Source organism: Ipomoea triloba, chromosome 4 (genome assembly GCF_003576645.1).
Source record: "Ipomoea triloba cultivar NCNSP0323 chromosome 4, ASM357664v1".
Classification (NCBI taxonomy): domain Eukaryota; kingdom Viridiplantae; phylum Streptophyta; class Magnoliopsida; order Solanales; family Convolvulaceae; genus Ipomoea; species Ipomoea triloba.
This window is the reverse complement of record NC_044919.1, coordinates 1,499,139-1,525,954: the sequence shown is the minus strand read 5'-3', so window position 1 is coordinate 1,525,954 and position 26,816 is coordinate 1,499,139. Positions and strand designations below refer to the sequence as shown.

The 26,816-nt window shown below is 33.9% G+C and overlaps 4 protein-coding genes across 4 annotated transcripts; 2 read left to right on the top strand and 2 right to left on the bottom strand.

Annotated features, from left to right (window-relative positions):
* The first annotated feature begins 3,222 nt into the window (after positions 1-3,222).
* Positions 3,223-5,782, top strand: LOC116017532 (spindle and kinetochore-associated protein 1 homolog). Its single transcript, XM_031258142.1, has 9 exons — positions 3,223-3,392; positions 3,502-3,626; positions 3,844-3,956; positions 4,056-4,125; positions 4,262-4,329; positions 4,437-4,542; positions 4,626-4,655; positions 4,968-5,081; positions 5,179-5,782. The coding sequence occupies exons 1-9, from the start codon at positions 3,296-3,298 to the stop codon at positions 5,254-5,256; spliced, it is 801 nt and encodes a 266-aa protein (XP_031114002.1). The 5' UTR covers positions 3,223-3,295; the 3' UTR covers positions 5,257-5,782.
* A 947-nt stretch (positions 5,783-6,729) lies between these two features.
* On the top strand, positions 6,730-10,603 carry LOC116016514 (flavin-containing monooxygenase FMO GS-OX-like 2). Its single transcript, XM_031256819.1, has 7 exons — positions 6,730-7,353; positions 8,027-8,097; positions 8,233-8,382; positions 9,185-9,267; positions 9,385-9,520; positions 9,615-9,794; positions 10,329-10,603. Exons 1-7 carry the CDS (start codon positions 6,819-6,821, stop codon positions 10,485-10,487), a joined length of 1,314 nt encoding a protein of 437 aa, XP_031112679.1. The 5' UTR covers positions 6,730-6,818; the 3' UTR covers positions 10,488-10,603.
* A 137-nt stretch (positions 10,604-10,740) lies between these two features.
* Positions 10,741-13,789, bottom strand: LOC116016515 (vesicle-associated protein 1-3-like). The gene is made up of 8 exons (XM_031256822.1): positions 13,445-13,789; positions 13,155-13,225; positions 12,967-13,048; positions 12,750-12,865; positions 12,470-12,628; positions 12,314-12,361; positions 11,283-11,360; positions 10,741-11,140 (listed from the first exon to the last, which is right to left on the bottom strand). The coding sequence occupies exons 1-8, from the start codon at positions 13,494-13,496 to the stop codon at positions 11,027-11,029; spliced, it is 720 nt and encodes a 239-aa protein (XP_031112682.1). The 5' UTR covers positions 13,497-13,789; the 3' UTR covers positions 10,741-11,026.
* A 6,294-nt stretch (positions 13,790-20,083) lies between these two features.
* On the bottom strand, positions 20,084-21,870 carry LOC116017614. Its single transcript, XM_031258228.1, has 5 exons — positions 21,742-21,870; positions 21,471-21,653; positions 21,216-21,290; positions 20,981-21,121; positions 20,084-20,640 (listed from the first exon to the last, which is right to left on the bottom strand). Exons 1-5 carry the CDS (start codon positions 21,742-21,744, stop codon positions 20,299-20,301), a joined length of 744 nt encoding a protein of 247 aa, XP_031114088.1. The 5' UTR covers positions 21,745-21,870; the 3' UTR covers positions 20,084-20,298.
* Between the last annotated feature and the right edge of the window lie 4,946 nt (positions 21,871-26,816).

Genomic DNA, 26,816 nt, shown 5'->3' with positions numbered 1-26,816 from the left:
AAAACCTAACTAAAGATATATTAGTATGTACTCCGTAGTTTTTTTTTTTTTTTTTTTTTTTTTTTTTTTTTTTTTTTTTTTGTGGTATATATGCATTTCGACTATATTATAATTAATAATTAAATTTATAGAAATTAGTTTCTGTTTGCTTTGCTTTATTAATTAATTATAAGTAGGAGCTGAGTATACATGACAAAAATAATGTTGTTAATATAATTCTATTAATTCATTAAAAAGGTACTAATCAAATTATTAATAGAAAAACCTAGCTCTTTGTTATCTTGCTGATGTTTTGCATGTATATATAATTTCGTTGTTCAATTGTCTACATTTTTGTTGTTGTTGTTGTTGTTGTTGTCAATGACTCATCCATTGCTTGTGAAGTGCTTCTTTAACCCAACATTATTAGAAGTTAGAAATGAAAATAATAACTTCCCATATAATTGATGGACAAAAAGTGGCAACAAATATATTTAAAAGACAAACTATTTTTTCTTTATAGTTCATGGACAAAAATCAGCATATCATATCATTTTTTCCCCGAAATGGTTAGTTGGGTGGGTAAATCATGATTTTCGTCTCAAATGATCATGAGTTTGAATTTTGTCAACACTCTCTCATCCTTACTCAATAATTTTTCCTTAGTACAATTTATCTCTATTGTGTGATTTGAGAGCTATTGCGCAAGAATAATGTTTACCCACTGTATATTATCGTATTGGTTGTGAATTTCTCTCCAAATCATAATTTTTTCAAAAACAATATTGTCGGTTGTGTAAAAGTCGAGAAATTAAATGTGGACACCCTTACTCTCCTAACCCTTATTATGGATTCATTGACGGGTCAACTTTTAATATGTTTGGGATGATGCATTGAATTTATGATCATAGTTTGACAATCATATACAAAACGTACAGTCATAGATATTGTTGATCTTAGCAATGTATGTCTGTCGTGTGAGACGTGCGACATTATTTATGATGCGTCATAGGTTGCTTTCACTATATGGTGGCTTGGTTGTGTCATAAATGGAGACGATGCAGAGGTTGTTACGTTTGAATTTATTGCACTGTACTCCAGGATTGATCTGAGTTCATGTATTTTACCACCGCCATTCCTCCATCTTTAACGTAGTAGAAGTTGCCGATAGATACCAGGCCCACTTCACGGCTTGAATGATCAAATTATGATTTGGAATCAGCTAATTATAATATATTATATTTTGAGTAACGAGTGAAACCCGCATTCATTATTTGAAGGTGTATATTATGTAGAGTTGTAAAAATTCCGCATAATAAGCACCAATTGATCGGCATTTAGGCGCTAGGCGTTGGTCGGCTGCCCAGCGTAGTATTAGCATAATCAATGATCTAGGTGGTTGGCCGGGTAGACGACCGACTAGGCTGCCTAAGCGCTAATCTCATAGGCGCCAACTACGCTTCCTAGGCACCAACTAGGCCGTTTTGGCACTGACTAGGTCGCCTAGTTGGCCGATTAGCTATTGTCTCATTCTTTATTAAATGGTTATTTCACTCAAAACAACATCATTTTGAGTGAAAAACAATAAATTGTTCAAAGATGTTTTTGGGTTAATATTTAATATTTTAGTACGTATTAACTATTAAAGTATTAAATAGTTTATAATTATCAAATCTTTAAAAATTAAAATAAATTAAAACAATTTTTTTAAAGATAAAAAAACACAAATGCGCCCTAGGCGCCCCCGAGCACCCAACAATTTTTTTCAACTATGATATTATATATGTAAACTTCACCTTGCAACCCTAGTCGGCAAATGACCAAAAGGACTTTTCAACAACCTTGGTCTTGTCTAGACTTTTATGCACAAAAGGATACAAAAATTATCAAAATTAGTTTCACGTGACACCATAATCTAAGAAATATAAATGGAAAGTTGCCGGAATTTGCATAAAAGAGAGTGTGAACATATTTACATATGCAACATTAAAAGAAAAAAAGTGAATAATTAATATCTTATTTTTGTGCATAGTCAATCATTTCAATAACTTAACAACTGGTTTCCAATCAATAATAATTATGTATCCAATAACATACTAACATCAACTATGAGCTATGGTTTTGATTTGGATATGATTGTGTTGCATGATTGTAGTTGGATGTGATGGACACCAACAAGATCCATACATTTAGGATGTATATTGTTGTAGTGTTTTTATTCAATGTTACTCGAGTACTTGGATAATATGATTGTGACAAATGATAACATTTTCTTAGTCGACAAGCTAGCCATTTGTATGTGTTAATAACTTTTGTCATGTCATCCCTTAGTAGCCCTGCGACGATGCATGCATGATTCTTGCAAGTCCAACAATGAATGATTGCAACAAGACCTCAAGCTATAACCTTAACAAACTTTGGTGTTGGATTCCCATTGGATTATATTGCTAAGTCGGCAAAACATAATGCATTCCACGTTTGAATCTTTTATTTAGATAAAGTGTACTGTATGTCGGTCATGTTCTGTATTGTTTTCTCATATGTTATTGGAAGATGACGAGTGTTGGAGTATATCCAATGAAGCGTAGTGCAACAAAGCGAAGCAGAAAGAAGCTAAGCGACACTACCTATCATTGTGGTTCGAACTCGATCGAATTGGGTTCGCTAAGTGGGTCGAGACTCGGGAGTGCAATGGTGGTAGACTTGTAGCGCCCCCACGCTACAGTACTGGGGTAGTTTTGTAAACGTACATTTAGGGTTGTTTATGCTCCATGTACATAGGTTCTTGAGTCTCAATTGAACCACATAAACTCATCTTCTTTAATTTCATTTTCTTTTCTTGATCTCTTGATCCTCTTTTATGTAACACTAGGAAGACACCAAGAAGACCCCCGAGCAACCACTAATTCGATATAGGGTCCAAAATACTATGGGAACTTGGTCCATAATATAAATTACGAACTAACGACTAAGGCATGAACAGATACTACATTGTAACAGAGTCAATAGTACTAAAAAAAAAAAAAACAAAAAAGACTAAGGCCATTATTTTAGGCATTAATTGCCAATCAAAAAGATTGGACTGTTTGCTGAAGTTTTACACTTTTTCATTGGATTTTCGTTAGATTCATTTGGGCCTAAGCCTGATTTCCTGAACATTTCATTCATGTAACCCGGCCCATTTACGGTACCAGATGTAGTTTAAGTAAACTCCCGCCAAACTGACATTAGGGATTTCAATTTCATAGCTCTTCTTCAACTCTACTCTCAGGGGAGACCATTTCAGAGAGATAGCGAGAGAGAGAGAGAGACAAAAATGGACGTGAAAGAAGCAGGGACTTCGCTAGATTCACTCATCTCCGCCTTCAATGCTCGCATCGCCGAGCTTCAGCAGCTCGTCATCGCTCGAAACAGTTCAGTACTCCCAAATCCCAAAACAATTCCTTTTTTTTGGTGCAAAAGCTTTCTTTTCAGGTTTCGTAATCTTAGGATTTTCTTATCATTATGCGGAATTTTTTGCAGTGTATCCTGCCAGTAGTGTCTCCGATTTATCTGCCGTCGACTCAGCACTAAGCGGAATGGAGCTCCAGCTTCAGAAGATCCGAACCCGATTGCGTGAAGAAACTGAAGCCATTCCCAAAGCTAAAGTATTCATCTGCTTTCCTTTTGTTCTGTGTTTATTTCTTGCCCTAAATATAGGAATTGAGTGATTTTGTTCATAAATATAGGAATTTTAAAATTCATGGTATTAGAAGTGTCTTTTTAGGTGTGAATTGTGAAATAATTATGTTAAGATTCTAGCTTGCTGAAGGGGTTTGAACTTATTAAAAAGAAACTGAGATTGTGTGCTTATTATCACTTCAGAAGTTGATAGAGGCATCACTGAAACAACAGAAGAAGCTGCAAACTCTTGCAGCTAATATCCCATTGAATTTGTCTGGAAGAATGACTTACACTACACAAGATACGATTAAGTGGTAATGCAGCTTTCCACTTGGATACATGTTTGTACAAATTTATTTGGATTGAATGAAAGTTTGCCAGTCTAATTTGTTAGTGTTTTTACTCATACCTAGTGTCCAACCTGAACCTTGTAAAGATGACTTGAGTTTTGAGTCTCTGAAAGTTGAGGAGCCTGCACCCAGAGTAAGGAGCCCTTGATTTTCTAACTACATGTACACGGTGTTATTTCTCTTCTTAATACACCGGAAGAAAAAGAAAACTTGGAATTGTTTTTGTGTAACTAGTGGGAGTAATTCCTTCATCTGTTATCATATTTTAGGAGAAAAAGGGTCGTGCCTCGCCACCACTGTGGTACCTAAGTGCTGATGATCTGAATTCCTGTCCAGCGTAAGTATATTCTGTTTCTTCTGATGCAAAGCCAGTGGATAAACCTATGATTTCTGTCAGTGCTTATTATATGTTAGTTTCCTAGCTTTAAGATGACTGAAATCTAGGTACATGAGAGGGAGGCTCACTCTTGATAAGGTCAATGCAGCAATTAATGACATGGTGATGTATGCTGAAGCAAATTCCCAGCTCATCACAGCCCCTAGAAAGAAGGTGTTGGTCTTTATGATTGCAATCTTAACACAATCTAACAAAGAAACAAAAATGCATGCTGATTATTATATTTGTCTATGCAGTTGACAGAGAATATCATCGAGAGAGCAATGGTAAGTCAACTCAATCTTGCCTGTAAAAGTTGCTAAATTTCAAATATTATCTACAATGGTAAATAGCTTTTTCTGGCAAGTGGCATCATAATGGTTCCATCAGCTCCTGACTGCTAGACCTATTAACATGATCGAACTGTCTATCTCTGTAGCACAAGTATAACATCAGCTCCAATGGAAAAAATGGTTCCATTGAATTCCTGTTTTGAATGTTCATCTTATTCTCCCTTCCCTTCTGGTTACTTCATTACTTTGGGAACCTGATCATATTTGATTTAATTCCTTGAAATTAAAATTCCTCATGTATTGCAGGAACTAAGAGAGATTGCAGCAACAGAAGCTGTTAAGGGGAAACACTTCTTTCTTGAGTCTGACATTAAAGGCCCTTCACTGAAGCTCGACAATACAGGAAAAGCAATATTGACTGTGAGTGCTTTGCTTTGACACGCTTTCATGGGGTTGTTTATCAATTACCACACAAGTGACCCTACAACTACATTGCTACCTATTTTGCTATTTTCAGGTCCTTAGACACACTGGTCGTATTGGTGAAACTCGAATTTCCCATCACCGCGTATTCCTTCTTGTAAGGCCTCAATAAAGTTGCTAACCATGCTTCTGTGGACAGAACTTGGCATGATGATATACATCTTGAACAGTCGCTTGTGTAATGATACAAGTTCCAGTTAGTGCAACTTGATGTAATGGAACCCTTGCCAAAAAGAATGGTATGTAGTTTCCAGTATAAAGAATTTCATAGAAACGAAAATGAAACTACACTAAGTTAAAGAGTTCTGAGTTAGACTTTCTCTCGAGTAAAAGTCAAACTTACAGGTATGTTTTAGAATTATGAGTCAGTCTTTCTTCTGAGTAAGAATGATATTTGCGGGTGTGACCAGAGGTGAACTCGAATAAGACTCATAATGTTAGGTTATGCTCGTCTAGATTGAAATGCCTCAAGAGTAGAGCAAAAGGTTATAGTAAAGTTGAATATTTCAACCAAGACCTCTGTTATATTTCGTGTAAAGAACCTAGAGATCTGGTACATGTCGTTTTCAAAATTGGATAAGGCAATGTAAATGGACAAAACAACATGAGTAATCAAAGGCATAAAGTTCGTGATGTAATTATCACTTTTTATTGTGGTGTTTTTTTGCTTTTTTTATGTTGTTGATGTTGCAGCACTAATGCAGTTTAATACACAAAGACAATTTTGGGTTTGTATTTTTGTTACCTGATTATTTAGTATTTATTATTTTATAAAATAAGCACTAAAATTTTATAACTTTCAATTTTGGGTTTGTATTTTTGTTACCTGATTATTTAGTATTTATTATTTTATAAAATAAGCACTAAAATTTTATAACTTTAAGATTAATTCGGATTTGACTTAAGTCATACTCGTAAAGTTTGATTCGTTTTATAACATGGTGCATACTTAACAAGAGTTAGATCTCTGATTTTAAATTGCATAATCTTTTTTCTTTTTTTTTCAAAGATAGGTTAACAAATTTTGGCTTGTTTGACCACTACTATCTGTATAACTTAGTTAAACAATTAATATGAGTATTTGGCTAATCAGTTTTTATAACAATTTATTGTTTCAAAATGTTAAATTAAAAAGTTGTTCAAAATAATTTTTCGTGATTAGCGTTTTGAAAAAATAAATTATATTTTTAAATGTCATTTTGCATGTAATCAGTTAACAACTAATTTATCAAACATATTTTTATAACCAATTAATATTATCAGCTAGTCAAACTCACTAATCCAGACCGGCAAGAGCTATTTACCAAACAAAGTATTAAAAAGTTGGTCTTTTGTTCCCACTTTTTCCTACTTACATTAAAAAAACTACGGATTTCAATTTTTTTTTTTTTTTTTTGCAAGCCGGAGTACAAATTTTAAAGTCATGTTTTCATCGCGCGGGTAGAGATAGCCAGGAAGGTCTTGACGCGTTGTTATAAACAAATAAAATAACAATGAAAATTAAGAAAGAAATGGCGGCTACGCAACATGCGTTCATAAATTCTAGTCAACGTTCTTTTTCATCAATATAAAAAGTGACCAAACTAGTCTTCATAATAAACGCCATATCAAAATCCATATCTTTTACCGGACCAGCACGCCATCACTGAACTCTCCATTTTCTCCGACGTGAAAATGGCGGCGACTCTAAACGTGGCGGTGATCGGAGCCGGCGTGGCGGGGCTATCAGCGGCCCGACAGCTCAAGAAAAACGGCCATCGCGTCACCGTCTACGAAAAATCCGACCGCCTAGGCGGAATATGGGTTTACGATCCCCGGGTCGAGTCCGACCCATTGTGCCGTGACCCAAACCGGGAAATCATTCACGGCAGCCTCTACAAATCTCTACGGACCAATTTGCCCCGACACTTAATGGGCTTTTCCGACTACCCATTCCGCGTGGCCAAGAACGGCCACGTCAACAACTTTCCCGGCCACGCCGAGGTGCTTAAGTTTCTCGACGAGTTCGCCGCCGAGTTTGAACTCGCCGGGCTGATCCGGTTCAACACGGAGGTTGTTCGAGTTGAGCAGGTTGAGGGGTGCAGGAATGGGGAGAAGTGGGTGGTTGAGTCGAGAAGAACGAGTCAACTGAGTTCAGAGGAAGAGGTGTTTGATGCTGTTGTGGTTTGTAATGGGCATTATACCCAGCCTAGATTAGCAGAGTTTCCAGGTATCTTCTCTCTAAGATCTTCTTTTTTCTTTTTTTGAGCAAATTCCCAGTATTAGCAAAATGATATTAAGGTATTTTCGTCCTTTTTAATTTAATATTTCAATTTGAACATGAATAAAAATAAGGAGGAGAATTATGAATTTTGATTGATATGGGACTTAAATCCATTTATTCATACTCGGGATATTAAGTTAAAATGATATTTTCAAAAAAAAAAAAAAAAGGTTAAAATGACGAAAATACCCTTAAAATTTTCAGATTTTTGCATGTTTTAAACGGATTGGTGACATTCTGGCTCTAAAACAATGGTGGTAGATGAAAATTAGTACTAAAACAATAGTCGTATAAAAATTAAATATGTGGACCAAATTGTCATTTTGTTAACTAAAATTGTCATTTTGCTAACCAAAATTGGTATTTGATCTTTTCTTTTGAGTTTTTTTCCAATTTTGGTACCTTCATGACTATAATACCCTTCTCAAATTATGTCATGACCATAATACCCTTCTCAAATTTCACTTTTTAAAATATATATATATATATAAAGATGGTTTTGTAAATTCTTTGAAAAGGTTGTATTTTGATCATTGGCTGCCATTAATGTGAATAGTATACTGGATAATAAAATTAGTTAAGTAACTGATAACTGTTTCAACTTCTGGATATTTGCAAGGCATGGAAAAATGGCCTGGGAAACAAAGTCATAGTCACAACTACAGAGATCCAGAGCCATACAAGAATCTGGTAAGCTGTTTAGGTTGCTGTGTTCTTGTTTATTCCAAAAAATGGATAAAGGCACTCACTTGAAGCTGCCCTTTTTGTCTGATTTTATGATTCTTTTTTGGGGTTAAAATTATGTGGTTGTTATTATGCACACAGGTTGTGGTTTTGATTGGACATTCAGCTAGTGCCCATGATATCTCCAGAGAGATAGCCCTTGTAGCAAAAGAAGTTCATCTTTCAACAAGATCTAAGGATGTTACACTGTCCAAATTTGATGATTATCAAAACATATGGCAGCATTCTAAGGCATTCATCACTTACCCTCAGTTTTGTTTTGGGTTATGTTGTTTTTTGTTTCTATTTTAAGGAAGTTGGGGATGATTAGGCATAGCAACAATTCTGTTTTGTTTTATGTTGTTTTTTTTTTTTTTTTGGTGCGATGGAAACACATAGTCACTGTACAAGGGATCGGCAAAGGACTATGAAAAGTAAATCAATCTAGGTTGTCCATTTTGATCAGCTCAAACCAAGAAGGCCCGTAGGCCGCTTCCACTAGGAGTCAAACTTGTAACTTTATGGTTACCAAAACTGTTAAACCTAGGTTGAGGGACCGACAAAGGACTACGAGAGGTAAATCAACCTAGGATAGGTTGCCCATAGCTAACCGGCTCAAATCAAGAAGGTTCATAGGCCGCTCCCATTAGGAGTCGAACTTGTAACTTTATAGTTACCAAGACTGTTAAACCAACTTAGGTTGCTATAGCTAACCGGCTCAAACCAAAAAGGTCCTTAGACCGTTCCCACTAGGAGTTGAACTTGTAACCTTATGGTTGAGTATTAAACTAGCTTAAATAGTTAGTTTGTCCAATCAGTTCAAATCAAGAACACTCCTAGGCCATTCCCACTAGTCAATAGTGTGACCAGCTTGGCTGGGTTGTTTTGTTTTTCTTTCTTTTTTAAGGAAGTTAGGGATGATTAGGCATAGCAACAGTTTGTTTGATTCTTAAAGGCATTATATTGTTTCTAAGTCTCTTGCAAGGTTTTGAGTTTTTATGCTCCAACATGCTTGCAAAAACTGCATCTCTTACTCTCTTTTGGCTACTTATAGATTGACCATGTTGATGAAAATGGGGAAGTGGTTTTTGAAGATGGAGAGTCCATTCATGCAGATGCCATTCTTCATTGTACAGGGTATATATGGTTCCAAATCAATGCATCTTTACTCCATTATGTTTCTCTTTTGAGCTATATACCGGAATTGGTCTTTGCCTCTTTGGAAACACGATTGAATGGTTGAACGTTTTCCAGGTTCAAATATGAATTCCCTTTCCTGAACACAAATGGGGTTGTAAATGTAGATGACAACCGCGTTGGACCATTGTACAAGCACGTCTTTCCTCCCGAGCTTGCGCCTAGGCTCTCGTTTATTGGAATACCTTACCGGGTATCATCTTCTTCTGCAGATTATTTCTTTCTTGACAGGATTAAGAAACCTTGGGGGTGCAGAATTGAAGCAAAGAGTTTGTCTTGATTGGCAGGTTATTGTGTTTCAAATGTTGGAGTTGCAAGCTAAATGGATAGCTCAAGTTCTGTCTGGGAATGCCCTTCTTCCTTCAAGGGAGGAGATGTTGGCTGATGTTGAAGCACATTATAGGCAATTGGAGGAGAATGGAATCCCCAAGCACCACACTCATTTGCTTTGTAACTATGACTCTAGTGTAAGTGCTCAGAATGTTAGCCAATGGGGTAACGCTAACCAAGTTGGTCAGACTGTTGGCTTCAAACCACAAGGTTTCAAGTTCGATTCCGAGTGGAAGACACCTATTGGCCTTCTTGGTTTCAGCCGGTCAGCTAAAGGCAACCTAGGCTGGTTTACCTCCTTATAGTCTTTTGCCAATTAGGGTTATAAGGTGTACACACACTCAGGTAGTGACCTAAGTTGACCTCCTTGTGGTCTTTTGTTAGCTAGGGTTACAAGGCAGGGTTTACCTTGTACACATATTTAGATAGCTATGACAAATTTCCCTCGCTGTGAGTCCAGGGGTTTACCCCGTGCACACTCTCCGGTAGTTGCTGCCGAGTTTTCAGAACACAACATGCCACCATATGGCTTGATTATGTCTCAATGGTACATGATAGACAAAGATTGGTAGAGAAAAGGACATATTTGGTCCTTGACACATACCAAGAGAAGAAAAAGAATATTTACATACCAGGATGGATTGCATATTGACAAGTTATTTTCTTTGCAGATGGAGTACCTGGACTTCCTTGCAGCCCAAGCTGGAGTGCCACCAGTTGATCCTGAGCTGAAAGAGATGTTTAACAACCTTTTCAAGTTTGCCTATAAACATGGATTTAATTCTGCATCAAGGGATCTGTGGGATGAAAATTGGAGACCAGAAGAATAGCCTTATGTATAGACACGATTCACGATATCTGTTATACAGTCATACATAAATGATTATAAATTTTACAATAATTTACTCATTTACTATCCTATCAGACCGATAGTGTTGTGAGAAAATTTCGTTTTTTGTGGGACAATTTGCAATTACAAGATTCATGGCATATGTATTATTACTTTGAATACAAATAAAAGAATTTTCTTGGTTCTCACACTAAAACATTAAAAAAAAAAAAAACCCTTATTATGGCATCATCTTGATCAAATATTCATCTTCTCATGTGATCTGAAAACCACAAATTTATTGTGTTTGACATCTTTGGCAAAATCATGTATAAGTTTCCAAGAATGTGTCTATCCTAGTTCAAGAAGAAAAGTGTATGTTTTGTGTCACAGAATACATAATGTCTAAGACCCAACATTTTTACACCAACACAAAATATACTAAACAACAAATGGCTCGAGATTGATTCACAAAGAAAATTGCCACACCCCAAAAGAACGAACTGCACGATGAACTAAAGGTGTCCTATCAAATGGCGTCTAACGCTTCCTGATGAAGTACCCGAGCAGGATACCTATTAGCCCAACAAGCACCACAAACAACATCGAGAAGCCGCCTGCTTTGCTTTTGTTGAGTTCTTTTCTTACTGCCTCCTGCAAAATGGAAATATTGGGAGGCGGGATTATCTATTAGCGGAAAAGATCTTCACGAACAAGTTTAGATGAGAATCTCGTCAAAGTATTGAAAGTACAACAATACTAACACGAGAAAAAACTAGGAAATTTTATAGCATACCAATTCCTGACTTAGCTTCTGATTCTGTTGAACCGCAGAACCTTTCTCCTCTGTCAGCCTTGAAATCAAAGACCAAGCCTGACGAAGAAAGATGTTATTCGTTGTTAATCAAACGTAACAGAGGCAAAACACGAGAGAAAGTCACAGAAAACGAAGTTGAATTCCGAAGAAGGTGGACGGGCTAGAAGTTAAGTGGCATAAGGCTAGGACATCACGAGTTTAATCCCGATCCCTTATTCCCTCTCAAATGTACCAAACACAGACACACACACACAACAAAGGCCATCAAAACGCAAACATAAGTGCAAGCAAAGGACACTTTGCCAGAAAAATCCGGGAGAGGTACGCCTATTTGGCTAATCCCAATCAGGCTGTTTCCCTTTTAAGAGTCTGGCAACTCCAAATCATGTTTAAATAGAGTACTCGAGATAAGCATCAAAGACTGATGGCTTCTATTGGGTAATTCTTTCTTTCATTTTTTCCTTTTTGGACGGTGTTAATCAGATATGAGAATAAGTAGCTCTATATGCCGGTCATAATAGGATTAACAAATCATCACTAATATACGGAAACAAATCTAGACTGTCATTGAACTAATAGGAAAATGATAGTAATGAAGGATATCTAACAAGCCCACCAGAGCTGCCACATCAACACAAGCACCCCGGGTTTCACCGCTCCAATTCATCTTGTAAGTTAAATAGGTAGATCAGCTAACTCACAGAGGGTGTGTAACTAAGTTTTTTTGTAAAATGAAATATGAAAAAACGAGGAATGGGTTAACAAAGCCCCAAAGGTAGAACACAGAGTGACAGTTTTAGTAGCCATCAAACCAAAGTGGCAACTAGAATACTTATGATGAAAGGCACAACATAGACATCTGATAAGCGTTTCATGAAGATATCTCTACGACCACTTGAGATAATAAAATACGAGAGTTCTCAACAATCTTTAGCAATATAATTATGACAAACATGAATATTCAGATAATATATACAAGTTCTGATGTGGATAGGTAAAAAGTTATTCACCTCAGAAGATGCTAATTTTTCTTTGGGCTCCTCCAAAGACCTTGATACCTGATAATAGTAAGAAATATCGAATCAAATTTAACACCAAAATTAAGATAAAGGTATACATACACACAGACACACACACACACATATATATATATACACCACACTTACAGCCTCTGACAACGAAGAAACTTTAGTTTCATTCTCATTCAAAGCTCTTGGAGGAGAGCCCTCTTCAGATTCTTCCGGTACTGGTGAGGGAGGATTGGCGGGAACAAAAACAACCCTCAATTTAAGTTCATTGATAACTTTCCCAGCCTCCATATTAAACTAAAAACAAATTAACAGGAGAAATGAGTCCATAAACTATCATGAAAATAAAAATAAAAATAAAAATAAGAATAAAAGACGATTAAAGTACAGAATTCAGTTGATGATCAAGCAAACCCACCAATTCCGGTGACAAGTCCTTAGACGTTGAACCATCCGGTGCAATAGTGCTCTGAATTAGGAACTTATCCTTAGATTGCATATCGGGAGGAGCCTCCCTCGGTGCCTGCATTGTAACTACGAATTCCACACACAAAAGTATCAATACAATTAGGCAAACTACCAAAACTACGAGAATTTCAACAACAACAACAATAACAATAAGCTACAAGTTTTACCAATAACATTGCAGGTGGAGTTGGGCAATACAACACCAGCATTAGGGCGAACACAATACTTCTTCGGGTTAGTCGTTTTAACCTTTTGCACACGAGAAACCAATCACTCATAAATTTACACAAGTAAGATTAACCATCCTGAATATATCAAAATATCAAACCGATTCGAATCAACAAACAAGAATTACCTTGAAGGCAATATACCTATCAGTCTTGTTGGTCAGTTGCAAGGAGCATGTACTCTGCTTCCTCAACTCAACTTTTTCAGCAAAAAATACAGACAAATAAGCATCACTATTCATTCAATAAGCAAATCAATGCTTCAAGCTCAGAAAGTCAAAGCTGTGCTAATCAATTTAAGTAACTAAATAATGAAAAAAAAAATATTGAAATCCTGGAGAACCCAATTAACTGTTCGATTAAACTAAGAAATCTTTTATGGATAAACCAAATAAAAATCAGAACTTCATGAACTTACATGGGAATTTCAGTTCTGCGGGATAAATATTCAGATAATCCCCCATGCCCATTAGCTCCAAAGCTTTGAATAATTGGGTTTAAGAGTATATAGGTGCAGGATTGGAAATTTGGATGGAAATTGAGCAAAAAAAGAAGAGCTAGGGTTTCTACTCTGCTTGTTGAATAATGGGAATATATAAAAACACAATTTGAAGAAGACGACTGACAATGAAACTTGTATTTGACTATATAATATATCTTACTTAATTAAGTAAATTACACCAATTTCCCCTCTAAATTTCTCGTAATTATCGATTCCTCTCTCTCTTGGAGGGTAAAAATGGGAAAGGGATTGACTAGCAGAAATCTGCAGAGCAATCATGTGTGCCAAGAAAGTCTGAGTTGGCTGATGGCTGTCTATAATCCAAATTTGATATCAACCCATTATTAAGACTAATGTTGTATTTAATTACTATCATTATCAATTATATCACAAATGATACTAGGAGCAATGATGTAAAGAAAACAGTGCAAAAATGTTTTAAAATTTTGTCTTATATTGTTGCTTTCAATGATGTTGAGTGGTTTAACAAGGGTGTTAAGAAATGTCACTATTAATGGTGTGGTGAAGTTTTCATATGACATGTTTGACAATTGCTTGATGTTAAGCTATTAATGTAAGTTGTGTACTTATGTATTGGTTTCTAGAAGTGTACATTAAAAATATGTCTTGAAAATTATAAAAATAATTATATAAATCGATTAAATAAGTGTGATCGGAAATCAAATTTAAAAAAAAAAAAAATCAATCTACTAAATATAATTAAATCTAAATGTTGTTTATTTAAGATGTTCTCAAATTGTATTGGCTAGAGTAAATTCAATAATATAAATTTGTTAACATTCTAGATTTCATTTTCCTTTCAAGGTCTATCTGAGAGAGAATTTAGTTTTTTTTTTGTTGCGAATAATTGTTGTTCAAAATTTCTTGTTTAAGATGTTCATACGTTATATATATATATATATATATATATATATATATATATATAGTGTTTTGTGGTAACATGTTATGTTTTGATACTTATGTGGATCTTAGTGTATACCTTTTTAGAAAACTACTGACCATCTCTATGTATTAACGAGCTGACCAAAATCATGACTGTCTGAAAAAGACTGACCTGGTTGTCTTAAAAATAGTTTTTTTTAGACAACCATGATTGTTTTATGTTTGGATATTTTGAGATGAAGACAACCAATCGCGTTCTTTTCAGGGGGAGTCAAACAAGACAAAGACCACCATTGTTTAGATCAGTGGTATAATCTCATCACAATATAAGTAATATATATCAGATACTATTCTAATGGGGTAGCTCAAGTGGCAAGTGAACTCTCTTTATCGGAAAGGATTTTAGGAGAACTCGGGTTCAATTTTCACAAGTATGTACCAAGACCCCGTGAATTATATCTTCAAATAGTAGACAAGACACTCAAAGTCGAGAGAGATCAATAGTATCCTGCAATCGGATGCCACTAAACTAAACTACAAGGTGGATGGCACTTGTATATTCTTATTGAATCATCTCTAAAACCAATATAATGATCAGTCAAATACAAATAAACCTATTGGATGGATTGTTATCACCAATTCTTGTCATCTCTAACTTCCTCTGCAAGCAAAAAAGGACCAATGTATATATACATACTAATTTCCATGCAAAAATTCAAAAACCAAAGTGTAAATAATGACTAGTCAATAATTTGGGGAAGAGTGGGGTGGGGGGTCCAAAAGGATATGCATTATTATGCATGAAAATGCAACCATAGCAGTACATAAATGCTGCTGTGGTCCAATGCTTATTTTTACAGAAACCTTGAAATAGATACAAGCTGCAGTTGCATGCTTACATTATAATGGCATGCATTATACAAACATGTATGTATTTGTTTGAAAATTTTTGTCCTTTGTTAAGGGATCTGCCAATTTCATACTGCACATATATACAACACACCTCAGCTTGGGACCTGTATATATGTGCAGGACAGAATTGAAGGGCATATACCAATACGTACACGTGGCAAATGCCCAGTAAGTACCCCCATACTACATAACTTTTTGTGTCTGTATCCCAGGTAGTCACCATGTTTAATGTTCCTTTCTTATGAGTAATCTAATGTTTAGACTAATACATCAGGCAATCCCTTCATTTTCAGGTTATAAACCGTGAAATTTTACATGGGGTTTGTTCTTACGCTAAATTGAAGCATGTGTTTAACAAGATTCTATAATTGGATTACACATTTATGTTTATATATTATATTATATGTTCAACAAGACGAGTATCCAATTAGGCAATCCACCAATATCAAAAAATTTGGAATTGATAGAGAATTAAGTTTATAGTTGATTGGTCAAGTTAAAAATAAATTGTTACTTACCATAAGTAATTATTTTAACATTGATTTATTTATTGCACAGTACAATTGTATGTGATTTAAGCATGGATTAGGGAATGAATGTCTATAGAGTTCTGTTGTTACGTCAAGGGTCTACATTAAGGATAAAATCAATCAATCAATAATAAGGAATTGAGATATCACATTGATCTCTCACAAACCTACTCTTTAATCCTTCATCACTCTTCCTCCTTTTCTCTAAAGGAGTTTGCACTCGCTCAAAGGAGTTGGCCTTGTTTGGTAACATAGTTAGTTTATCAGTCAATTTTGTCTTATTTGACCAATATTAACTGTTTGACTTGGTTAAACAATCTATATGAGTGTTTGATTAATTAGCTTTTGTAACAGTTTATTGCTCGATTTTTCGATCAACTTGTTGAGAAAGTGATTTTGCATGTAAATAGCTATTAGCTAACAGCTAATTTATTAAACATTTTTCTACAATCAACTAATATTATTAACTAATCAAACTCACCCACACAATCACCTAACAACTATCAGCTATCAATTAAAATTTATTTACCAAGCACCCCATTATCAAGAATACAATTCAAATACCTTTCATCTATCCATGCTCTCTTTGGGACATTTTAATCTTTCACCAATTCCAACATCTCACGATTCCAAATCTACTTATCTCCAAAAAGGAGAAGCAATTTACACAGAAAATGGGAACTCCCTTGTTGCAGCTACCTATACCACTTGTGCAGATTATTATCAAAAAACAACCTACGAATTGAAAGATGGGTTGGGGGTGGAGGGGACAATCTGTGAAGTCGTCATTCCAGGGGTCAATGGATATGCTTTAGCCCTCAATGGGAAACATGTCCTTCTGTCTTCTGAGCTTGCAGACAACCTGTTTGATGCTTAGCTTGATTCGTATCCCCACCAAAATCCTCAGAATTTAATGCCCCTTTTCACCATTTTCCCTTTTTCTCTCTGCAATCCTATCCTTTCTGTCAATATATATGCAATTTTACAGCAATGGGTTATTTTCAATGATACCCAAAAATATAGGTTTTCATACTAATCACGTGAAAGTTTCTTGGGGTCTATCTCAGAACGACTGATCCAAAATTACAGTGGTGAATAGTTTCAATCCATGACAACTAGCCCAAATGTATCATGTATGTGGATGGTTCATATGCACACAGTAAAAATTTTGAATTTTTTTTTTTTAGTATTACAGACTCTGTTACAATGTAGCATCTGTTCATAGATTTAGTGTCACGGTATATAAATTGAAATGTTTATTTTGAGTATATGATATTTAAAAAAAATCATTTGACAGGATTAATGCGGGTTAATACTAAATAATTAGGAAATTTTAGTAATGAGATTGGGAAGTAATTAAAGTAATTGTGTGTAACATATGTGTTGTGTAACGTTTAAGTTCAATATCGTGTATGATATGTTTGAATATTACAATATTTAAGTTATTTATACATGGCTAACTAACGTACAATCATCTTTATTCGACTCAATAGAGTTGCTCATGTTGACCTAATTGAATGAATAGTTGAACTGTTCATTTATGTTTATATATAATATATATACAATAATTCAGTTGAACATAGAGACTAGACATTTGCTTACTGCGCACAATGAGCCCCTCACTTTGAGAGGGTTATTCCCACACTGCCGCTGGTGAGACTCGATCCGGGTCTTTGTTTCCAGACTTCACCCATGTAATCAACTAAGTTGTACAGGCGGGCTTTAAACTCATAACCTTGTGCATAGATGAGTATGATAAAAATTAAAGAGTACACTCATCTCAAATAAAAGTCTAAACCAATAGCCAATCTCGTTTAAGGTTGACAACTTGATCGCCAAAAGAATGCTTATGGCTTTAAACTCATAACCTTGTGCATAGATGAGTATAATATACCATCGTTATTAATTTTTAAAATGTGATAATTTGAAATGGAGCTTCTTCTTTTTTATTTGGAATACTAAGTATAATCTATCAAAATTATATATAAGGCTAGATAATTTAGTAATGTGGAACAAAAGAGATCCCAAAATAATTACAAAGGAGAAAAATCTCAGCTTTACAGAGTTGCAAAAAGAGTGAAAAATCATACATCATATGCTACAATGTTGACCAGGTTTAATCGGTTTATGGGAACTCAAAGTGAAGAGAATCTTGGGAGTCTATGCTTCTAATAATAGTAAATTGTCTTTTTTTAAAAGAAATACTCATAATAGTAAATTGTCTGTTGAGTATTCCTCTGGGATTTCAATATCAAATTCCATTATACAAAATTTGACAATTCATTGATTTATATTTTGTATGTGTCTTTTTAAAATCTATATAATTAATTACGAGCTTCTGTCACTTTTTGGTCCATAATTTTAACAACATTTTCACTATTTTTTATACGACTACGAATAATGTTAGTACACATTTATTTGTCCTTTTAGTGAGAAATATGGTGATATCATACCACATTTTGTCGCATGATTTAAAATGATCAAAGTTTATTAACAAAAAATCTCACTTTTTAGTTTTTACAAAAACAAGTCATATGAACGGAAATTTTTGCTCATAAATTTTGGTCACGCACAAGTCATGTGACATAATCCGATAGAACTTAATTGAATTCCTTATCAAAAGAATTAATAGTGGAAAGTGAAAACAAATGTTCTGCACTTGTAATCATTTTTAAAGTCATGTAATAATAGTAAGAATGTAGTCAAACTCATAGGAGCAAAATTGGTTATAAAACATAAATTATTTGTTTACGAAATTTTGGAATTTAAATATAGTCTTATAAATTTAAAAAAATATTTACCATTAAAAAAAAAATCTATTGCTAGTAGTGGCACATTTTGTACATTTGTTGGATTCAAATTAAAGTTACCAACTACTCACCCACCCCTACATTTCTACATTTAATTTGCAACTACAAAACAACTATTCTACTTTGACCAATAGTCCCCAAATCCTCTCCATCTTCCCATTCAAATATCAACCCGGAGAAAAGTACTCGCATGACGTGACAAAACAAGAATAAATGATTACTTACGTGCATTTATTCGAGATACTCTTGACGCTATAAATTTAACTGTGATACACAATTTATTTTACTCAGAATAAAATCAACCAGTAAAATATTTTTATTCTAAATTTTCTTGAAAAGAACCCAACCAAAAACAGATTTTTACAGCCCCATGATGTCCAGTTGTTTCGTTTGATTTTCACAGTGCAAAATTGTTTTTTTTTTTTTTTTTTGGTGCACAGTGCAACACTGTTCATCATTGGTTGTTTTAACGTATGGGGTGCCCACATGCATTAATATTGGATTCAAAACAATAGCGTACTCCAAACCATAAGAATGAGGAAACTTATAATTAAATCAAACAATAGGACAAAAGAATTGGCATTCAGAATTACATCTTTTGTCTCTTCCCCAAAATTCCCATAAAATTAGAACCATACGAACAAAAGCACCATACTCAATTACATTTAACCGTGAAAAGATTACCGTTGCTAATCGTTGAATCTAATTGACTATCAAATGTATTTGACAAATAAAACAAAAAATAATATTTAAATTTAATTATCATAATACCAAGAACCCCATATTCAATAAAAAGTTAATACCATTTGAAGTTCTCTGAATAAAGTGATTTTGCCACGTTTAGTTCTAAACTTTCGAATTGAGAACCCGTTGGTCCTTCAACTTTTAAATTGTTATCATCCATGATCCAAGTGAATCACTCATGTTCCTTCCGCTATTAAATTTTAACCAGCCATGATCCTTTCAAGAGGACCACGATTGGTTAAACTTCAAAAGTTAAAAGGCCATGGGTAATTAACTTAGACCACGAATCGTTAAATTTGAAAGTCCAAAGATCACAGAGGGTCAATTTAAATGTTTAGAACTAAACATGGCAAACCACAAGCCAAATAAACACATCAACATTCGACAAATAAAACAAAAAATTTGTCCAAATGAACAACTCAATTGGTCATACGAATGAAGTTTGAAAATAATGACCCGAAATTGAATTTCACCAACAGCAATATAAAAACAACCTCTCAAAGTGAGGGTCTAAGACGCATGTTGAGTGATGATAATGTTTGGTCTAAAAACTTACCCAAAATGGTAAAAATTTCAAAATCAAAAGATTAAAAGTGAAAAGGAACTCAATGGTCATTAACCCTAGAACACAAAGTTTCATAATCACTATTCTTTTGTAAATAGTAAGTAATCATTAGGGTATTATAGTCCATTAGATGATGGAAATCTCTGTAAAAAAGAGGACAGAATTACAGCAATTCTACAAAAATTGGGGATTACCAAAAAACAATTTTTTCAATTTTCCAATTTTGCCCCTCTATCCCAACAGTATAATCCATCCTTCATCCCCTCCATTCCGTCATTTTCTGCCCACTCCACTTCCGTACACAAATCAATACAACGGAGACCGGTGAGGGGTACCCTTCCTCCGGTTCATCATGGAAACCGAAATCTCGCAAACCGGACCACAACCCGGTCGAAGCTCGGACCGGAAATGGGTACTCCGTTTCTTCCTCACAACCTCCGTGGTGGCAGTGCTGCAAAGTACCCGGCAGTCCACGGCGGCGCCGGCGCTTCCGCTGCCGCCGGAATCGGTCCTGACCGAACCGACCGGTTCAAGTACCGTGTCGGGGGTCATCAGACCGTCCTCTAGACCCAATTCATGCAGCGTTAGAGAGTCGCATTTGTGGATATACTGAGAAAGTTGGCACTTAGTTCTCAGAAGATGCTGAAGCTGATCCATAAACAAACAGATACCCAGTTTAGAAAATTGAAAATTATGGAATGGGTAATCAAGATAATTCAATATAATCAAGAAAAAATTATGGGTTCAAAACTGGATTTTAATTATACTGAAACTTCTTCAAGAATTGCAGAAAGGAAAACTGTGAAACTAAGACTAGATAACCACAAGATTTTAATATACTTATTGACCTTCTTGATTCGAGTCAGTCAATTATGAACAATTTATACTAATTTATATCCTTATGGTCTTTTCTCTGACTAAAGTCAGAGAGCGTGATTTAATTAATAGTGAACACATATTTGATTTGAAATATGAGAAGAAATCTAACCTTGCAGTAGATAGAGCAGAATAAATATGGGTGTTGAAGCATTCTGTCACATAACAGACATGTGTTCCCAGACCCTCTGCAAGGTCTCGACAATGGCCGTTGGTTCAAGAACACAACTTTGGCACTGTTATTAGTGTAAGACTGCAAAACAGAAGAATCAAAAAAGATGAACAATTCAAGAAATTTCTGGAAAATCCCCAGAACCCATTCAATTTTCACTGCAACTGTTACTCACTTGAACAAAACCACAGTCCAGCAACTTCTCAGCATCACTCAGCTTGATAACATCATGGTACACATACCTCCTTATCTGCAACAAAGAAATTCAGAATTCACCCAAACTCAAACTCCATAGCTACACTAAATTGAAGTATATGCTCCATCTCAACTAAAAACTTAAGCTGGTAATTGGATTGTACATTTATGTTTATAAATTATATGCTCAACACACTCAGAAGCCATATATATAGATAGATATAATATAATATACCTGCAAGAGGCGGTGAGGAGAGTGAGGGGTTATGCAGTGGGGGCAAATGGCCTCGCAGCAATCCAAGCAAAAAATGTTCTTTTCGTTCTTCCGGGCGTCCTCGTGAGCTATGCAGGCGTTGAAGAACTTCTCCGACAACAGCGCCGATAGCCATTCCGGGAGAACAGTTGGCGAACAATCCAACTGCGAACCAAAAAAAAAAAACACAAAATTAATTCCGTTAAATCTCCGAGAATTCACGTGTGATGCAGAGAATTCTGAGAAAGCTCACCATGTTGTGAAATTGAATTCGCCGGAGAAGAGAAAGAGAGAGATAGAGAGAGAGAGAAAGGGAAGAGGAAAAGGAGGACGGCGCGGCGCCTGCAAAACCGGGACTGGGCGTTACTGTTACCAATGGAAGACAACGGGTTGCCTTAATTAAAGCTGGCGTCTGATGGTATAGTATCCGTATGTATGTATATATATACTCCAAATTGTATACATACATGTACTATATTGGTGATTAGATTTTGTAAATTTGTAATTTGGACATGTTAAGGGTATTCTCAGCAAATATTACTCTTAACTCATAGTCATCGTCAGTTTTCTTTTTTTTTTTCTTTTTTTTTGTGTAGTCTAAGGTTTTCACAATTGAATACAGTGATTGACTAATACTTAAAATGAATAATCAATTTACATAATGAGTATAGAATAAATTTGGAGTATGTATAGTAAAACTCTTTGTAATATATTCTAAAAAGTTGATACATGTACTCCAATGAATAAAATTTACATCACATGTCTATTATAGGAGGAATAAAAAAAAAGTACAAATTGTGACCAATTTATATATATATATATATATATATATATATATATATATATATATATCAATTGGAAAATGTTTCTGGCCTTCTGAATTTCTCATCCTAGATTTTTTCTATGATGTGGCTTTCATTCATTGGGTGTCATTAATTGGTTAATCCACCACTAATTTTTAAAAAATAGTACATATCAAGGACCTTGTGGTTCGGTGGCATCAAATTGTTATTTCTTGTAGGAGGCCGTGGGTTTAAGCTTCAATAGAGACAATAATGCCTTTATGAATATATCTCTCTATACATTTTATGAACATTCAATATATAAATTGTGTATTTTTTAATTTGAGTATTCCAACACAAAGGGGATTCCTTTATCTTCTTCTATACAACACTCAATAGCAAAGGCTTCTTCAAGCCAATTTCTCTCATATTCTCCCTATGATTTAACAATTGTTATTTCACTCTTTTTAGATTCAAGATAGCAAACATAATTTGTTCTATAAACTTATACTATATATTTAAAATTTTAAAAAAATAATAATCAAGATAGTGAGAAATGGTGGTAAATTGTTTACAACTTCTCTTACATTCAATGAGCATATATAACGCACAATATCTACATGTAACAAGCACTTGACTAATTTTGTTTTTATATAAATCAATTGAAAAATGTTTCTTACCCCTTGAATTTCGCATCCTATACTTCACTCATGATGTGGTTTCACTCATTGTGTGTCATAAATTGGTTAAGCCACTACTAATTTAAAAAATAGTAACCCATTTGTATGACACATCATGAGAGATGGATTGAAGGAAAAAATATGAGAAATATCTAGTATTACTTAAATCAATTAGAGCATGGCATATCAATAGGTAGTTAAAAAAAAAAAAAAAAGTTTACTTATAATAGTTGTGGATATTTGTTTTTCCAAACCATTGACTCAATATGCATCTATATGCACTTAGCATCACCAATATCAATGGTTTATTTTGAAGTTTTGGAATAGTGTTCTAAGAAATGGAAGAAAGAGAAAGGAGGACAGAGAAGGTTGGGGATCATCTGTAATTGAGTGTGTTTGGAACAGTGCCTCCATTTTAAAATGTTCACTGTTGTGCGCGTTTCGTGCATTGCACGTGCCCAACAACTCTGATTTATTATTATTATTATTATTATTATTATTATTTTTAAATCATATTTGTTTTATTTTTTTTCCACTCTCATTTTCTCTTTTCTAATCACACCTATAAAAAATTTTCAAAAAATCGCAAAAAAAAAAAAATAATAAAAAATACTAACTATTAAGGATGCTCTTACATTAGATATTAAACAAAAAAAAAAAAAAAAAAAAAAAAGATAGCGAGAAATGATAGTCAATTGTTTGCAACTTCTACTCTTGCATTCAATGAGCATATGTGACGCACAATATCTGTATGTTACGAGCACTTAACTATTTTTTAAGATAGAATAAATTTTATGACAACTATTTACAATTTCTGTTACAATCAATAAACGCATATAATGCACGAAATCAACATATAACAAACACATAGCTTCTTTCTTTATAGTACCATCAAAGATAACAAAAAATTAAATTTAAAGAAATATATTAGTCCGTAGATTGCACATATTATTACTCCACTATAAGGTCACCTAACAAAAGCTTGGGTGCAATTGCTCAATAATGAATAGAGGAACATCCTGAATGGAGTAATTATGTGTTTGGAGTTCAATAAATGAAAAATTTGTACTACTAGGAAAAATGCAACTTGTTTCATTTACAATGTGGTTTTGCACGGTTTACTAATTGCACATATTCCAAAGACCAAAGAGCCTACCTAAGCTATCACCTAAGACTTTAACCTTTTTGTTGTTTATGTATGGTTTAGCCCCTCTCTCTCTCTCTTATTAGTAGTTCTGCAAAATGACAAGACCACAGAGAATGGCTTTCTCTCCCATCCGTAAAAATTGACTAAAATATAATGCAAAATAAAATTTGGCATAAAATTATCTAACATGTACTGTAATTTTTTTATTTTTTTTACATAAGATTGTAATGTTATAAATTTATAATCAGTCAATCACCTTGTGATCTAGTATTCTATTGGCATAAAGTGGCTCCTCTTTATATTTCAGTAGGTTGATAATGTTATAAACGAATATTACATTGTAACATAGTCAATAATAATCATAAAAATTATAATCAATTAATTTAAAAAATTGATAGATTTAATGATTAATTATAATTGTTAAAATAATCATTGTCATCAAGGCAAAGGGAGATGATGAGGGTGACTAGATGCCGACTCATTGAATGTTTAGATATTTTGTCGTATCTAAACACTTGAAAAGAAAAAGAAAAATAATGACAACGTGTATGCAAGTCGTAAACTCGGTTGCACATACACGCTTGTTTCTTGATTGGATGCCAATTCATCTGATGATGAGATACTTTGTCATATCGAGACTCTGTGAGAGAAAGAGAGAGAGTGAGAGTGAGAGTGAGAGAGAGAGAGATAGAGTGAGAGATAGAGGAAGGTGCATGCACAACTATATGTGTTCGTTATGTAGCTAATAATTGTCTATATAACTTTTTTTTTAATATGTATATTATGTACTATAGTAGATAATATTACGCTTTAAAATGTGTTAAAGTACTTGATAAATTTTAAAACCAAATTATTTTGTTTGATTCCTCTTTGTATTTAACTTTTTGATCAATATAATTTATATGTGGTATAAATTGAGAAAATTAACGATATCAATTAAAAATGTTAAAATAGTTAGTATCATTAAAAATAGAGGAAGCAAAGGAGACAAAGGGGAGATGCTAACTCACACAATGGTTGAAAATTTTAATGTATCTAGACAATTCAAAAAAAAAAAAAAATCATGTATGCAAGATGTAACGTTGCACATGGTTAATGCCATGATAGGATGACAGTTTATATAATGACGGGATACTTTGTCATATCCTAACACGTGGAGAAAGATATAAAATATTACTCTTTAAAAAGATTAAAATACTAATTAAATTTAGTACTCAATGTACTTATTAAATTTGTATACTATCATTTTTATTTTAACTTATCTTTTTACTTAAATTTCGAACCATTTAACCTATATATTTTTAGAATTGATAAAATTAGTGAAAGTACTTAACATTAAGATGGGGAAAGTGAATAAGAAGACGAAGAGGGTGATTGGATGTCAACTTGCCCCAATGTCTATAAACATTGTAATATCTATTTTGTTTTGTTTAATATATCTTCTTTATTTAAATTTTGGTTTATTTAATCCACATGTTTTAAAATTTGATAAAATCAATGATGATAATTACGGAGACAAAAAGGGTGACTATATGCCAATTCATCCCATATCAAGATACTTTTGTGTATCCAAACATTTGAAGAGTACAAAAAGAGTAGAGTGTGTATATTTTTTAAACATTTAATTTAAAGAATTTTGAGATCAAACTATATTTTATAATTTATTAATAAGGCAATATTTTTTTATTAGATCTTAACAATATAAAGGAAAAAAATAATTTATATTTTTTCTGTAATAATAATGTATACTGTTTAACTAAAATTTAATATTTAAATTTTTGCTAAATTTATTTATTTTTATTCTAACATTTATGTATACAAGAAAAAAAAAACTAAATCAAATTAAAGAATATATATCTACAATACAAACTACAAAGTTAACAGACAATATATATACATATCATTATAAGAGGGAATGGAGATTTTAATTTGTGTCCTCCAATTACATCCATATTCCCATTAAATGTTCTTTTATAAGTTGGTAATAGTAGTTGTACTATAATCTGTTGTATTAAAAAAATAGCAGTGCCATCATAACTTCTATCAAATCTTCAATTATTACTGTCATAGACCTACATCTACCATGTTATTTTTATTTGTATTATTTAAGTATAAGTTTTTTTTTTAAATAAAATAAAATTAAGATTAGCACATTACAATTAAATATATAGGGAGGTTAAAAAAAAAAAGTACAATACATTTATAAATTACGGAGTAACTATTTGTGATGTTAAATCATATATGTAATATACGTAAATATATGCATTTTATTACACAGACCTATTGCATATCTAACTCAAGTGGCAAGTGACCCTATCCATTCATTCAATAACTAACCAATCACCACAAGAATTAATTTCATACTCTAGAAGGGGTGGCTGAGTGGGTAATTAACATCATTATTGTATCTAAATATTCACAAGTTTAATTCTTATCAGCATATTTTCAGTCGAGTTTATTGTATGATACGAACCAACATCGGCTCTACAAGAGATTGTGGAGCGGTACTTAAACTTGCGTCAAACCTCCACTCATGAGCTAGCTTTTGAAGTGGAGTTAGGGTCTTGGCTAGAGTGTTGTATCATTTGGTACTTGTTTAGAGGTCGAAGTGTGGTGCTTGAAAGAGGGCTACACGGTGCTTGATAAGGTTCAAAGGGAACCAATTAGAGTCCAGAGTGAACTCGTTCATTGATCTGGTGCCGGCCGGCCGGTGGGGGGG